The sequence below is a fragment of the Pseudophryne corroboree genome, chromosome 4 (assembly GCF_028390025.1).
Source record: "Pseudophryne corroboree isolate aPseCor3 chromosome 4, aPseCor3.hap2, whole genome shotgun sequence".
Taxonomy (NCBI): Eukaryota; Metazoa; Chordata; class Amphibia; order Anura; family Myobatrachidae; genus Pseudophryne; species Pseudophryne corroboree.
In genome coordinates, this window is record NC_086447.1 from 204,029,250 (window position 1) to 204,046,373 (window position 17,124).

Sequence of the window (17,124 nt, forward strand, 5' to 3'; positions counted from 1 at the left end):
ATAAAAAAAGATAAAGTATACACAGTAGGAATCCATAAAACTTATGAAACCTCTACTTTCCTTACTGGTTCAACAAAAGCTCATATCCATGAAGCACAGTTTAAGTAAAGGAAAACCTGTTCACACATAGCGACCCGCGTCGACCCGGCAATATACCGGATCGATACCGGGTTATTTGTGCGGTGTGCAAGGGGTATAAATGGTTCCTGAATTCCAGATAAAATAGGTACCTTGCAGAATACAGCTACCCAAAAGCACATAGATTGCAACTTAACCCCAGCCTCACAGGAGCCGTCCCAAGTATCCAGCAACATGTCCTTAGGAATGAAAAAAAAAAAAGTAGAGCGTGAGAATAATGCAGTTTGCTGCAGATTCAATAAAGTTGTCAAATAAATGAAATGAGATTATTAGTTATTGTAACCTGTTCTTCTCATTTTCTCACTCTGTATTTTATTCAGTCATTCAGTATGGGTTTGTCACCATCTTCGTTGCTGCCTGCCCGCTGGCTCCTCTTTTTGCTGTGCTTAATAACTGGATTGAGGTTCGCCTAGATGCGCATAAATTTGTCTGCGAGTACCGCCGCCCTGTGGCTCACCGTGCCCAAGACATTGGAATATGGATGTCCATCCTAAAAGCCATTACCTGCATTGCTGTCATCGCGAATGTAAGTAATATTGAGAAACAATACTTTAGGCCCCTAACCAACATGTAAACAACTATGAAAGGGTTTAATTCTGGAAAATATTATTTCTTATTCATCCATATTGGGAGGTGCTGTTATAACTTGGGGTATAGAGGCTGCTAGTGCTGCAATAATTCACTAGTGACAACCAAATTTGCTAGTCTCTAATCCAACATGGCTGTGCTAATAGCAGATAGTGGACAGGTGGGGCCGCCGGAGGTCGATGTAATGGCCTCTCACCTGAACAACATGGTGAATCATCTTTGATAGATGCCATGATAGTTATCTGGCAATACAGATTGGCATACTTGTTTCCTCCAATTTCCATGCTCCCTTGGTTCTAAAGAAAGCCGAAAGGTAAAGTATACCTCCCAACATGACCCTCTCCAGGAGGGACAGAATGCTCTGCTTCTGGACTTTTCTTTTAATGTATGATTGTCTGCACCTGTTTTGAACAGGTTAATGGACAAGAAAGGTGTTTCAGCACAGGTGCTGGCAATCATAAGTTAAGAGAAAAGTCCAGGAGCAGAGCATTATGTCCCTCCTGGAGAGGGTCATGTTGGGAGGTATGGGTAAAGGGGGTGGTCTTCAGTATGCCGAATGTCGGGATCCCGGCGCACAGTATACCGGCGCCGGGATCCCGACACCCGGCATGCCGACAGCTATTCTCCCTCGTGGGGGTCCACGACCCCCCTGGAGGGAGAATAAATAGCGTGGCGCGCCATCGTGCCCGCAGCGTGGCGAGCGCAGCGAGCCCGCAAGGGGCTCCTTTGCACTCGCCACACTGTCGGTATGCCAGCGGTCGGGCTCCCGGCGCCGGTATGCTGGTCGCCGGGAGCCCGTCCGCCGGCATACCATACTACACCCCCTGATATCAGTCATTCTGATCTCTACAGTCTGGGCAAGGAGGATATTGCATTCAGACATCTTAAAAATAGCCAGAGAACCACCGCAGTGACTCGCACTCGCAAATTACCCGTTAAGTCAAAGTCCCTTCTAACTACATGACTTGACCTGACTTGCTTTTATGGAATGAATGTTAAGGCCATGATCAGCTGTTCCAAAGGGCGGTCAGAAGTCATTGAAACTGATTAGAGATAGAAAATTAACTGCTTCTAGGATCTTAGGTTGTACAAAACATATACGTGCTGTGGGAAGAAGGGGTTTCCGTCTTCAAAAGAGCACATCTTCTGGTGTTTACACGGTTTCATTGCAGATCTTGGTTACAGTTTGGCAGGCCTATGGGGGTAATTCAGAGTTGATCGCAGCAGCAATTTTGTTAGCAGTTGGGCAAAACCATGTGCACTGCAGGTGGGGCAGATATAACATTTGCAGAGAGAGTTAGATTTGGGTGGGTTATATTGTTTCTGTGCAGGGTAAATACTGGCTGCTTTATTTTTACACTGTAATTTAGATTTCAGTTTGAACACACCCCACGCAAATCTAACTCTCTCTGCGCATTTTATATCTGCCCCCCCCCCCCCCCCCCCCTGCAGTTTTTGCCCAACTGCTAACAAATTTGCTGCTGCGATCAACTCTGAATTAGGCCCTATGTTGCAGAAGTTTTCTCATTCCTCAACCAGGCCTTGACTGATTCAACCAGGCCTGGGTGGTACAACATGGTTCCTCAGTGGCAGAGACAGATTTTGGGGTCAGAAACTGCCCTGCTAGCACTGCTGCACTTAGAAATGCCACAAGGAGGGGGGAGGACTGCTGTACTGCTCCTCTGGTATGGGGTGAGGTGGAACTGCTCAGTGGCACAGGTGTGCTTGGTTGCAGTGTGGTCCACCATCCAAACCTTTACAAAATCTTATAAGTATCAAAACTCATGTGTCTAAAGATGCCAGTTTTAAAGGTAATGTATGCCCTTCTACAACTGATCATCCCCTCCCCTAGTGGCACCTTTAGATTAGAACATCCCCAGGGAACAGCAGTGTTTCCCAATAACTGGTGTACCCCAACGGATTTCTCAAAATCCATTTGTGGTACACTGTAATATCTGCCATTTTTAAAAATTGTTCCTTTTTGGTTTTTTTTTTTTAAATTGTGTTTATTGAACAAAAGAAAATTAACACACATGTAATAGTATAACATGGGACATTAAAGGTGGACAGTCGAAAAACAGCTGTCCGTACATTACAGTGATATGCTTGGTTGTAAAATGCTATGAAGCAAGCTAATACATTCCCTAATGGACATGAAGAACAGTATAACAATACGTAACAGCTACATACCAGTATAGCAATGAGTGTAGGAGGGACAGTAGATACCTAATGGCTAAAACCCCATTTAAAGAAATTCAGAACGGTGGCGACCCATCAGTAAGAGTTGCCATATTATACCAAGTTGTTAGTTTAACCACCTTACGGATATTCTCTCTGGTATCAACAGGTAATGTGAGCAAAAAAGGAAGCCAAATCGCAAAAAACATAGCAGCACGGGATTCTACATCTAAAGAACATTCAGTCCAATCCATTTGAAATAGGAATAATAACCGGGGTAGCATAAGAGAAATGGGGATATGGTCTTTTTGTATCCACTGAGATAATATTGTTTTCTTCGCTGCAGCTGTGATGCGAGCCAGAAGCAGTCGTGTACCCTTGGTCATTGCAGGGGTTTGGGGTTCTATATAATTCCAAAAGGCCCATGCCATTGTTAATGTGAATGGAATACCCAGATTAGTCTTAATGTATATCTGTATTAGATCCCAGAATGATTGTATAACTGGGCAAGACCATAAACAATGTATAATATCAGCATCAGGGGACTTGCATTTGAAACATAGAGAGTCGTCTGCCGCCCCTGTAAGAAACCGTAGTCGAGGAGTATAATAAGCTCTATGCAAAATCTTCAAATGCATTTCCGCATATGAGGAAGATACCAACTGTTTATTAAGCAAATTAGACCATTTAATAATAGTGTGCATATCCATTCCCGGGAAGACGTCTTTCCATTTAGCCATGCCCGTGGTGAGTTGAGTACAGTCAATCTTTCGTCTGGTATAAGTATATATTAAGGATGTAGAGTAAGGGGAGTCTAGACGTCGTCGTACTATTCCATCAAGCGGAAAAGTGAGGTCAATGGGCTGTAAATTGGCTATGACGGTCGTGGCAAAGCTACGCATTTGAAAATATGCAAAGAAAGGAAAATTTAATGTCGGATATCTGTCTTGTAATTGGGACAAAGATAATACCGCTGAGCAATCATCGTTTAAGAATTGAAATAGTGACCGGAGACCCTGGAGGTGCCAACTGTGTATAATCTCACCTGCCTCTCCCCCCTGAAATGATGGATTCCCTAATAAAGGCTGGAACAGGGAATGTGATAGAGTGAGCTTGAGACGTTTTCTAATTTGATGCCACGCCTTGTAAGGAGCATATATTAATGGAATTGACTTTATATCTTGTAATATGGAGGAATTCGGGAAATGTAATATTTGTAATAGATCATGACTAGGGAACAGATCCTGTTCTAGTGCCTTGTTAACAAAATTGTCCCCATTGCCTATCCAGTCTAGGGCACATCTATAATTAGCCGCCAGAGAGTAATCTTCCAGGCAGGGGAGATTGACTCCCCCAAGTGAGGGTGGTTGTTTTAATTTAAACAATGCGATACGAGGACGTTTATTCGCCCATATAAATTTAGTAATGGCTTTATTTATTGTATGTATATCCTTTTTTGCTAACAAAAATGGGAGCATCTGTATTGGGTACAGCAAACGCGGAAAAGACACCATTTTATACAGATGACACCTACCTAAGTACGAGATCGGCAGGTGTTGCCATCTCGTAAAGTCCTCGATCATCTTATTAATGTAGTAAGAAAAATTTAAAGAATATAATTCCGAGGATCTAGATGACACACGTATACCAAGATACGTTATACAATCATGCGCCCATTTAAATGGAAACGTATCATCCCAACCTTCTCTCGCATCCCCACCCAACGCCAGTGCCTCCGTCTTATCAAAATTAACCAAAAATCCTGATATTAAATTGAAATTCCGCAAAGTGGTTAATAGTGAGGGAAAGGATGTTATAGGATCGCTAAAGTATAGTAAAAGATCATCCGCAAAAGCGGATACTTTTATGGTATGAGAGCCCACTTCTATACCTTTCCAGGACACGTCATCTATAAATGTGCGTATGAGCGGATCCAAAGCCAGATTAAATAGCAAGGGGGAGAGGGGGCAACCCTGTCTCGTCCCCCTATGTAACTGAAATGATTTAGTGTTTAATCCATTAATCGTGATAAACGCCTGTGGTGCGGCATATAGAGTTTTGAAGATGTTAATAAACTCCGTACCAAAGTGTTGGGCCTGTAGGATTCGGAGTATATGAGACCAGGAGACGCGGTCAAATGCCTTATCGGCATCACAACTAACTATAAGGGCTTTTTGACACTCTGATTGTTTCGAGCTATGTATCGCTGCCAGCAAAGTACGTATATTATGTACTGAGGTTCTGTTTCGGACAAACCCATTTTGAGCAGGATGCAAGATTCGCTGTAGAATGGGTTGAAGTCGAAATGCTAACAATTTAGTGAATAACTTTAAGTCCTGGTTCAGTAAGGATATCGGCCTATAGGATTGAACATACTTAGGGTCTTTTCCCGGTTTCTGAAAAACCACTATTCTAGCTTCATCAAAACCGGTCGGGGCTGAATTTCCTTTCAATAGTGAGTTGAAAAGGGCTAGCATGTATGGTATCAAGTGGGGAGCAAGCATTCGGTAGTACTCTGCCCCAAACCCGTCCGGGCCAGGGGATTTCCCTTTTTTCAATAATTTAATTAAAAATAATAATTCCGATTCCTGGACCGGTGCCGTTAGCGATGCTCTCTCTTCCTCAGTTAATACTGGGAGTCCTGCTTTTTCCAAAAATCTCAGACCATCTATTGGGTGGTCAGGAGGAGACTGATATAAAGTTTGATAATATCGTAAGAATTCTTCCGAGATAGCAGGGGTATCCATAACAGTAGAGGTAGAATCAGTATACAATTGGGTAATACGTGAAGGAGCAGAGTATGACCGAACCAAATTTGCCAATAATCGGCCCGATTTATTGCCAGTTCTAAAAAACCTGTTCCTATGAATATCATGAGAGAAACTCGATCGCTCGGTACATAGGGCATCATATTGCTGTTTTGCTGCAAGGTAGGCCTGGCGATTTTCATGTGAGTAGTGTGCAATGAGTATATCATAAGTTTTAGTTAAATTCTGACTAAGATCCTTTAATTGATTGTTAAGTGCCTTGCGTCTCCTGGAAACATATTCCATGATCTGACCACGTATTACTGGCTTCGAGGCGGACCAAAATAGATTTATGTCTTCAACATGTTCTATATTATCAGTCTTATAGTTTAGAAATGACTGTTCAAGATGTAGGCGAAAGTCTGAAGAATTTTCCATGTAAGCTGGAAACCTCCAGTTGTAAGAGTGTGGTATAGGAGTGTCCAATCTTATAGTGAACCACACCGGAGCATGGTCCGAAAGGAGAATAGGATCTATCTGGGAGTGTACTACCTGTTGTAGAAGAGTATCCGAGATTAGCCAATAGTCTAGTCTAGACGAGGAGTGATGGGGATGTGAGTAAAACGTATACTCACGAGATTCAGGATGTTGACACCTCCAGGGATCACACAATCTCATCGAACTGGTCAGTAAGGAAAGCGCTGGGGTGGCGACTGGATCATGGGCGTTGGCGGAAGTAGTTCTGTCCAATCCTGTCGATTGAACACAATTAAAATCCCCACCCATAATAATTGCACCCTCTGCCCAGTCTTGTAACTTTGCATAAATATCCGTGAAAAAGTGGGTATTAGTGCCCGTGGGAGCATAAATGTTAGCTATTGTATATGGCAGATCATGTATAGTCAATTTCAAAAACAGATATCTTCCCTCCGGGTCTATTAAGCAGTCATTAATATTGTAAACAAGAAATTTGCTAAAAATAATCATGACCCCTCTTTGTTTAGATGTGTAAGATGCCGTTTTAAAGTCTCCTATCCAAGAATCTCTTACCACATTAGGGTCAGAGATTTTCCAGTGTGTTTCTTGTAATAAAGCTATATCTGGTCGTAAACGTTTCAGGTGGGTCAGAATTTTCTTCCTCTTTATAGGGGAATTTAAGCCCTCCACGTTCCAAGTTACTAATTTAAGAGCTGTTTTGATCATTTTAGGGGGATTACCTATTGCTGTCATTTAACCGATGCCGACCCTAGGCCAAGTCATAAAATTAACAACTCTTTTTGGTGAACCTTTACCCGTCCCAGCAAGCGGGCAAGGGGAGGATGAATACCAGTCCAACAGGGGGAAATATAAACATATCACATTTAGTAGGAATATATCATGTGTGTTAACCTCAATCAGAATTCCAACAATTATCATAAACCGTTTCAACATTATGTGAACCCAGGAGGATTTCCGACTGAGCCGCATCCCAGCATAGCATTGCAGAACATAATCATTCCAGAGTAGCCAAAGGGATGTCGGACCAGAAGGCCGTCTAATACTAGAGCATTTTAAAAGCTGAGTAAAGATGAGAAAAAAAAGGAGTGAAATCAGTGAAATATAGAAAAGGAATGAGGATAAGAAATGGAGGGCAGGTGAGCCTAAGAAGAAAAAAATAAAACTAAAGAAAAGATTTACTACGTGTAGTTTCGTCTTACAAAGATACCTACAAATGCTATGAACCATTACATCATATGTAGGCACTAAACCACCTAAAATATGCTGAGTATATTCTGAATCAAATATGATCATCTGTAACCTGAATGTTCAAGAAATTGGAGATGACATCGCACTGTAACTCTGTAGTGTCAATCCGCATCGTCCATCCTGGACGAGCGAGAAGAAGCCAAAGAGTCCACAAAGTTCTTTGCAGCTTGCGGGGTGTCAAAGAAGTAGGACTTTCCAGAGTATGAGACCCTCAACTTGGCAGGATACAGTAATGCAAATCGAAGTTCCATCTCGAACATGCGTTTGCATATCGGGGAAAACTCTCGTCGCTTTGCAGCCACCATATAGGAGAAGTCTTGAAAAAGTAGGATCTTGGATTCCTGGTATTTGAGAGTGGTACGTTTTCTATAGGCATCAAGCAGACGAACTTTATCAGCGTAATTTAGAAACTTCATGATAACCGGTCTGGGCCTTTCTTTAGTAGATTGCCGATCAGGACCAATACGGTGAACACGTTCGATCAGCATTGATTCGGAGTCTGATATACATTTTAATTCTCTCGGCAGCCATTGAGAAACCAGATTCATCAATTCATAAGGTTTCACCGTTTCTGGCAGCCCTATAAGGCGTACATTACTTCTTCTGTTTCTGTTCTCTAAATCTTCAAGTTTCTCTTGCATGGACGTCACTATTTTATCTTGTTCAGAGAGCGCTGTTTTAGCCGTTGTTAGATCATCCTCAAGGTCCGAGATTCTTTGCTCTGCCTCCGATAAACGCTGGTCATGATGATTCAACTGGGTAAGGGCTGAATCCAATGAATCTTTTAAAGGGGCTAATTTTTGATCTAAGAGAGAAGCCAGAATGTCAGTGATCTCGTGCGTTGTAAAGGATTTGGCGGAGTCCTTTGTTGTAGTAAGCGATGAGCATCTCAATGGACTATTATTAGGACCAGACGCCGGTGACTGAGGACTGTCCGCAGGAATATTGTCACGGCCCCGACCTTTGTTTGTTTGTGAACCGCGGGGATTTCTGGGAGTTTTAGCCATGTATTTATCCATTATGAGGAGCGTATGGCATAAAGAAGGTAGTAGAATAAAATAAATGAATTGCAATATAATTTCACACCAGCAGGGGGAGCTCCAATTCCATAAATTAAGGCTTGTCAGCAGATTTTATAGGCATATAGCTTCAGGACATCCACTATCAATAGGTAAGGTGACCAATAACGACTATCACTCAGCAGTAATAGTTAGCTATCTGTAGCAGTTAATATTTCAGAAGGGGGGGAGAAATAATAAGTATTATTATATATATATATGTATATAAAATAAAATAAATAATAATAGTTGCAGAAAGATGTGTGTTGTGTGGAGGCAGAGTACCTTTCTGCTCCCTTCAGCTCACCCCCACCACAGGTCTGGACTGGCAGCAGAAATCGAGGCTTCCCTGGACAGGACACTAATATGTGTCACGGCTGCTGGTGGCAAGGGATTGCAGACTTCCTCCTTTTTGGTTTTTAATCTTAGGGTGTGTACACACGGTGAGATCCTTGCTATGCCCGATTTTCACTTGCGATTTCCCTTGAACTCCCCGGAGCCCAGATAGGACAGATTTTGACTAACTTTTCTTGAGATATGGACTATGTGTGCTTACGATTTTGGCTTATGTGAGATTTTGGCTTATGTGAGATGTCATTGACATGTGAGATGAACTAGATAGTACACCGATCTAGCAAGGATTGACTTGTCTGCACAGTCTATCTTTTCTTGCGATGCCGACCTGGCGGGACCGCGCATCGGGATCGCAAGATGACTTTCACCTTGCGATCTGCACTAACTTTTCTTTCGATTTTGACTATATAGTCAAAATCGAAAGAAAATATCTCACCGTGTGTAGACACCCTTACTCTTGGTATTAAACTGAGGCGCATCCAGTGGAGAGGTATAGAGGGGAGGAATTAGAGCAGGGGTGGACAATTATTTTGGCTCAGGGGCCACTTAACAAGTGAACAGTCAAGGGCCACACATAATTTTTTGTGTGTTTACAATGTCTAGCAGTAAAACTGTATGTGTATTTATTATAAGAGCTGTTCCTGCATCTTACACATACATTTACAGCAACACTGTTGAATAAATTAAGCAAAATAATTATTTAATTTAGTCAACAATATATCAAAGAAAAATATAGGTCTAAGAGCCTTATTCAGGTTGGATCGCAAAAGTTATGTATCACAATCCTGCCGATTATTGAATGACTGTGCAGCGTTCGCATTGCGCATGTGCGGCTGCGGATAGTGATTATTTATGCTAACGCATTGTACTTTAACACAAACGCATTTTGATTGACAGGAAGCCAGCCTTTAGGGGCGGAAACATAGCATTTTGTTAGGTGTGTTTGCAGGCGTGGCAAGGCATTTTTTTGAGTGGGTCTCTGACGTTGGCGATGACCACTTCCAGTCTTTTACGTATGCCGAATTGTGGACGACCTTGCCTGGCACAGATGGAAAGTATTTGCGTATGGTTTTGCGATCAGAACATGCATTGCAAAGCATCTGCAATTTCGACAATGGGCAATGGCAATTTTTTCTCTATTTCTGGGTGGCAACTATTTGATCACAGCAAATGCTTTTTATCAAGATTACGGATCCAACCTGAATAGGGTTCTAAACCCCCTAACAGAGAGCTGCTATTTGTAACCTCACAGCACCTCTATTATGACATTTATAACTAAAGATTAATGACTATGAATGGCAGACATCACACATAGCAGAGAGCCTTATGTGAGATTCCCCACAACGAGCTCAGCATACTACAATGAGCTTGGATGTCTGTTCCATCCCTTGTGGTAGCAGATTAACTCCAATGGGGTAATTCAGACTGCATCGCTGCAGTGACAGGCTATCCCTGTTCTGGGCGTCCCCCCGCATGTCTGTGAAACTGATCTTAGATGTGCTAAATTTAGCACATCTACGATCAGATCAGATCAGATCTGAAGATAGTCTTAAGTATGAGAAGGAAAAGCACATGAGGAGAGAGGGGCCTGATTGTGAGAGCTTACATTCTGAAGGAGAGGGGAAGACGGGTGACACAGATGGGGTAGACACTGAGCGTGGAACAGAGACAGTGAGCATGGAACAGACGGTTAGGATGAGAGATGGCTGGATTTGATGAATAATTGGGTCTTGAAAGGCCAGTTGGAGTTTTGTAGAGAGGTGGAGAGTTGGATTGGAATTCTCAACCTCTCCGTAGGTAAGTAGCACCATGGCCAAAATCTTGGCGGAAGGAATAGGAGGAAGTAATTCTTTAGCAGGAGAGGCACTATGAATTTATGGAGCGAAGAGGACGGGCAGTGTGAACAGAGAAAAGGTCAGAGATGTAAATGGGAGAGGACCTTTGTAAGCAAGTGTGAGAAGCTTAAATTGGGTTCGTAAGGGGAGCTAGTATAGGGCTTGTGAGAGAGGAGGAAGTGGACGTAGTACGTTTGGAGAGGAAGATGAGCCAGGCAGCAGCGCGGAGGATAGATTGGAGTGGAGAGAGGCAGTAGTCAGGAAGGCCAGATATGAGGAGATTACAAGCCAGACACTGCTCATGACTGCTCACTCTTGCTTTCGAAACAGTTAACACCATCCAAAAGTAACACCAGATACTTTCAACAAAATACATGGAAGTTAGGTGAGGAAAAGTCAGTGTCTAAACCAATTTTCATCACAATTATTACTGTTATTAATGATGACGTATTGAGTCATATTGCAGTACTGGACATAATTTTTTTTTTCTCCACAGTTTACGTGTCATAATGTGTACTGACTAGATCAGCAGAGACATATGATGCAATTCATTGTTAAAATATTTTTGGTTGCATGTGAAAACCATAAAAAGCAGACAATTTAAAAGGCTTTTCTATCAATAGTCACAGCAGCATTTACTATAGCGTACTACAATGGAAAGAGTCTACACATTATCTGTAACTTATTTTCAGGCATGGCTTGTGGCCTTCACTTCAGATTTCATACCACGCTTCTATTACCAGTACATAACACATGGAGATTTACACGGATACATCAACTTCTCCCTTGCGGCGGCGCCTGAGGTGTATGTGAGAGAAAACCAGCCCTGCAGGTAAGGACACAGCCACTTGGCAGAGTAGAATGACTCAGAGATGTACTCAAGCACAATTTTTACACAGGTAAGCGATTATCGGCCTAAATTGCACTGTTGTTGTGGGCAGTTACAGGGAGCAGTGGCAGAAACACAGGGGTGTTGTGACTGCAGGAATTACAATAAATAGGCTGACCATATTATCCCTTGGGAACCTGGGATACTCATGGATTACACCGGTTCTATGGCTGCTTAAAACCAGGTGAAATGCAGACTTGTAGTCAACCAGCCACAGAACCTGTGTAATTAATAAATGTCCAGGTAAAAGGGATAATATGGTCACTCTATGTAAGGAGAGAGAGAGAGAGAGACTGAGAAAGGAAGGAATGGTACAGGTTGAGGGAGAACAGGTGGAGTTGGATGTCATCAGCATGGAGACTAAAGGAGTTGATTATGCCATTAGGGAGGAGGTGTTCATTAAGGTATAAGGGTTAGAGCTTTGTGGGACCCCAACAGAGGGAGAGGAGTGGAATAGGAACCAGAGGTAGAGACAGAGAATGACACCCTGGGCAATTAGGAAGTGAAGCAGAAGAGAACAGTGTAACGAAGACTGAGGTAGTGAAAGGAGGAGAAGATGTTCCACAGACTACAGGAAAAGGAGATTCAGCAATGAGAATTCACCATTAGGGCCAGCATTTGCTCTGTGCCAATTCTCTGCAGTTTTGACTCTGACATTTAATATTAAACTACTGTTTGCTCGCGGCTTCGCTCGCGTGGTTGTCTGTTATTGCTCGGCAGAACTCATTTTACAAAGACAGTAGTGCCATATAATATTCTGATGTATATTTTATATTCTACATATTGATCACAAAATTTCTTTGTATACAATATTCGCAGCTTTTTTTAAGGGATTAACACAAAAAGATGCTTGGGTTAGTAACTCGTGAGCAAGCTACGTAAAGCTGCCCATGGGAGAAGCAACTGGTCCTGAGACCAGAGCGTTTGACCTTGTGATTTGTTGATTGTCATAGCGAAGCAGACACTTATAGGAAACTGCAGGCACTTGAATTGAAAAGGAAAATTGTTGGGGATAAGGGGTATATGTGGTATAAACTAGTGATGAGCGGGTTCGGTTCCTCGGAATCCGAACCCGCCCGAACTTCACCTTTTTTTTACACGGGTCCGAGCGACTCGGATCCTCCCGCCTTGCTCGGTTAACCCGAGCGCGCCCGAACGTCATCCTGCCGCTGTTGGATTCTCGCGAGACTCGGATTCTATATAAGGAGCCGCGCGTCGCCGCCATTTTCACACGTGCATTGAGATTGATAGGGAGAGGACGTGGCTGGCGTCCTATCCGTTGTATTAGAAAAAAAAAACTGAGTGACTTAGTTTTAATTGTGGGGAGGATTGGGGACGGGGAGCAGCTGTTAGGGAGTACAGTGCAGGGTTTTGAGTTTAATCCGTTGTTTCTCTGCCTGAAAAAAAACGCTCCACCATATCTGTGCTCACTCAGTGTGCTGCACTGCTGCATGATATATCTGTGCTGAGTGCACTGCTCACACTGCCTAATTGTGGGGACTGGGGAGCAGTTATAGCAGGAGTTTAGTGCACAGTTTTGCTGACAGTGACCACCAGTCCAGTATACGTTTGTCTGCCTGAAAAACACTGTGGTGTTTTTTTTTTCTTTCTTCATACTAGTTTGTTTAGCAGTCTGCTGACAGTGTCCACCAGGTCCGTTATACAGTATATTATATATATAATTAAGCACTAAGCAGCAGTACGGTAGGCCACGGCTGTACCTACCTCTGTGTCGTCACTCGTCGTCCATAAGTATAAGTAATACTATACTATCCATCCATCTACATTGTATACCTGTGTTTTTTTTTCTTTCTTCATACTAGTTTAGCAGTCTGCTGACAGTGTCCACCAGGTCCGTTATACAGTATATTATATATATAAGCACTAAGCAGCAGTACGGTAGGCCACGGCTGTACCTACCTCTGTGTCGTCACTCGTCGTCCATAAGTATAAGTAATACTATACTATCCATCCATCTACAGTGTATACCTGTGGTGTTTTTTTTTTCTTTCTTCATACTAGTTTAGCAGTCTGCTGACACTGTCCACCAGGTCCGTTATACAGTATATCATATATATAAGCACTAAGCAGCAGTACAGTAGGCCACGGCTGTACCTACCTCTGTGTCGTCAGTGCACTCGTCGTCCATAAGTATAAGTAATACTATACTATCCATCCATCTACATTGTATACCTGTGGTGGCTTTTAGTTGTGCGCAAAATATGGAGAACACAAATGTGGAGGTTAAAAAAATAGGGAAAGATCAAGATCCACTTCCACCTCGTGCTGAAGCTGCTGCCACTAGTCATGGCCGAGACGATGAAATGCCATCAACGTCGTCTGCCAAGGCCGATGCCCAATGTCATAGTACAGAGTATGTAAAATCCAAAACACAAAAGATCAGTAAAAAAATGACCCAAAAATCAAAATTAAAAGCGTCTGAGGAGAAGCGTAAACTTGCCAATATGCCATTTACGACACGGAGTGGCAAGGAACGGCTGAGGCCCTGGCCTATGTTCATGGCTAGTGGTTCAGCTTCACATGAGGATGGAAGCACTCATCCTCTCGCTAGAAAAAAGAAAAGACTTGCGGCAAAAGCACAGCAAAGAACTGTGCGTTCTTCGAAATCCCAAATCCCAAAGGAGAGTCCAATTGTGTCGGTTGCGATGCCTGACCTTCCCAACACTGGACGGGAAGAGCTTGCGCCTTCCACCATTTGCACGCCCCCTGCAAGTGTTGAAAGGAGCATCCGCAGTCCAGTTCCTGATAGTGAAATTGAAGATGTCAGTGTTGAAGTACACCAGGATGAGGATATGGGTGTTGCTTCGGCTGGGGAGGAAATTGACAAGGAGGATTCTGATGGTGAGGTGGTTTGTTTAAGTCAGGCACCCGGGGAGACACCTGTTGTCCGTGGGAGGAATATGGCCATTGACATGCCTGGTGAAAATACCAAAAAAATCAGCTCTTCAGTGTGGAAGTATTTCAACAGAAATGCGGACAACAGGTGTCAAGCCGTGTGTTGCCTTTGTCAAGCTGTAATAAGTAGGGGTAAGGACGTTGACCACCTCAGAACATCCTCCCTTATACGTCACCTGCAGCGCATTCATAATAAGTCAGTGACAAGTTTAAAAACTTTGGGCGACAGCGGAAGCAGTCCACTGACCAGTAAATCCCTTCCTCTTGTAACCAAGCTCGCGCAAACCACACCACCAACTCCCTCAGTGTCAATTTCCTCCTTACCCAGGAAAGCCAATAGTCCTGCAGGCCGTGTCACTGGCAAGTCTGACGAGTCCTCTCCTGCCTGGGATTCCTCCGATGCATCCTTGAGCGTAATGCCTACTGCTGCTGGCGCTGCTGTTGTTGCTGCTGGGAGTCGATCGTCATCCCAGAGGGGAAGTCGGAAGACCACTTGTACTACTTCCAGTAAGCAATTGACTGTCCAACAGTCCTTTGCGAGGAAGATGAAATATCACAGCAGTCATCCTGCTGCAAAGCGGATAACTGAGGCCTTGACAACTATGTTGGTGTTAGACGTGCGTCCGGTATCCGCCGTTAGTTCACAGGGAACTAGACAATTTATTGAGGCAGTGTGCCCCCGTTACCAAATACCATCTAGGTTCCACTTCTCTAGGCAGGCGATACCGAGAATGTACACGGACGTCAGATAAAGACTCACCAGTGTCCTAAAAAATGCAGTTGTACCCAATGTCCACTTAACCACGGACATGTGGACAAGTGGAGCAGGGCAGACTCAGGACTACATGACTGTGACAGCCCACTGGGTAGATGTATTGCCTCCCGCTGCAAGAACAGCAGCGGCGGCACCAGTAGCAGGATCTCGCAAACGCCAACTCGTTCCTAGGCAGGCTACGCTTTGTATCACCGCTTTCCAGAATACGCACACAGCTGAAAACCTCTTACGGCAACTGAGGAAGATCATCGCAGAATGGCTTACCCCAATTGGACTCTCCTGGGGATTTGTGACATCGGACAACGCCAGCAATATTGTGCGCGCATTACATCTGGGCAAATTCCAGCACGTCCCATGTTTTGCACATACCTTGAATTTGGTGGTGCAGAATTATTTAAAAAACGACAGGGGCGTGCAAGAGATGCTGTCGGTGGCCAGAAGAATTGCGTGCCACTTTCGGCGTGCAGGCACCGCGTACAGAAGACTGGAGCACCACCAAAAAAACCTGAATCTGCCCTGCCATCATCTGAAGCAAGAGGTGGTAACGAGGTGGAATTCAACCCTCTATATGCTTCAGAGGATGGAGGAGCAGCAAAAGGCCATTCAAGCCTATACATCTGCCCACGATATAGGCAAAGGAGGTGGAATGCACCTGTCTCAAGCGCAGTGGAGAATGATTTCAACGTTGTGCAAGGTTCTGCTGCCCTTTGAACTTGCCACACGTGAAGTCAGTTCAGACACTGCCAGCCTGAGTCAGGTCATTCCCCTCATCAGGCTTTTGCAGAAGAAGCTGGAGGCATTGAAGGAGGAGCTAAAACAGAGCGATTCCGCTAGGCATGTGGGACTTGTGGATGGAGCCCTTCATTCGCTTAACCAGGATTCACGTGTGGTCAATCTGTTGAAATCAGAGCACTACATTTTGGCCACCGTGCTCGATCCTAGATTTAAAACCTACGTTGGATCTCTCTTTCCGGCAGACACAAGTCTGCAGGGGTTCAAAGAACTGCTGGTGAGAAAATTGTCAAGTCAAGCGGAACGCGACCTGTCAACATCTCCTCCTTCACATTCTCCCGCAACTGGGGGTGCGAGGAAAAGGCTACGAATTCCGAGCCCACCCGCTGGCGGTGATGTAGGGCAGTCTGGAGCGGACTGAAGGACCTGCCAACGATTACTGACATGTCGTCTACTGTCACTGATTATGATTCTCTCACCATTGAAAGAATGGTGGAGGATTATATGAGTGACCGCATCCAAGTAGGCACGTCAGACAGTCCGTACGTATACTGGCAGGGAAAAGAGGCAATTTGGAGGCCCTTGCACAAACTGGCTTTATTCTACCTAAGTTGCCCTCCCTCCAGTGTGTACTCCGAAAGAGTGTTTAGTGCCGCCGCTCACCTTGTCAGCAATCGGCGTACGAGGTTACTTCCAGAAAATGTGGAGAAGATGATGTTCATTAAAATTAATTATAATCAATTACTCCATGGAGACATTCACCAGCAGCAATTGCCTCCAGAAAGTACACGGGGACGAATTAATAATCTGTGAGGAGGGGGATGTACACAGTGAAAGGGGTGATGAATCGGACGATGATGATGAGGTGGACATCTTGCCTCTGTAGAGCCAGTTTGTGCAAGGAGAGATTGATTGCTTCTTTTTTGGTGGGGGCCCAAACCAACCAGTCATTTCAGTCACAGTCGTGTGGCAGACCCTGTCGCTGAAATGATGGGTTGGTTAAAGTGTGCATGTCCTGTTTATACAACATAAGGGTGGGTGGGAGGGCCCAAGGACAATTCCATCTTACACCTCTTTTTTCTTTCATTTTTCTTTGCGTCATGTGCTGTTTGGGGAGTATTTTTTGGAAGGGCCATCCTGCCTGACACTGCAGTGCCACTCCTAGATG

General features: G+C 44.0%; 1 protein-coding gene across 2 annotated transcripts in view; it reads left to right on the top strand.

Annotated features, from left to right (window-relative positions):
- Positions 1 to 17,124, top strand: part of ANO7 (anoctamin 7) — a 492,742-nt gene that overhangs the window by 458,932 nt on the left and 16,686 nt on the right. For both annotated transcript variants that reach the window (XM_063915810.1, XM_063915811.1), the window contains exons 21-22: positions 459 to 664; positions 11,337 to 11,476. In XM_063915810.1, coding sequence (XP_063771880.1) covers positions 459 to 664; positions 11,337 to 11,476 — 346 coding nt within the window. The remainder of the gene's footprint in view (positions 1 to 458; positions 665 to 11,336; positions 11,477 to 17,124) is intronic.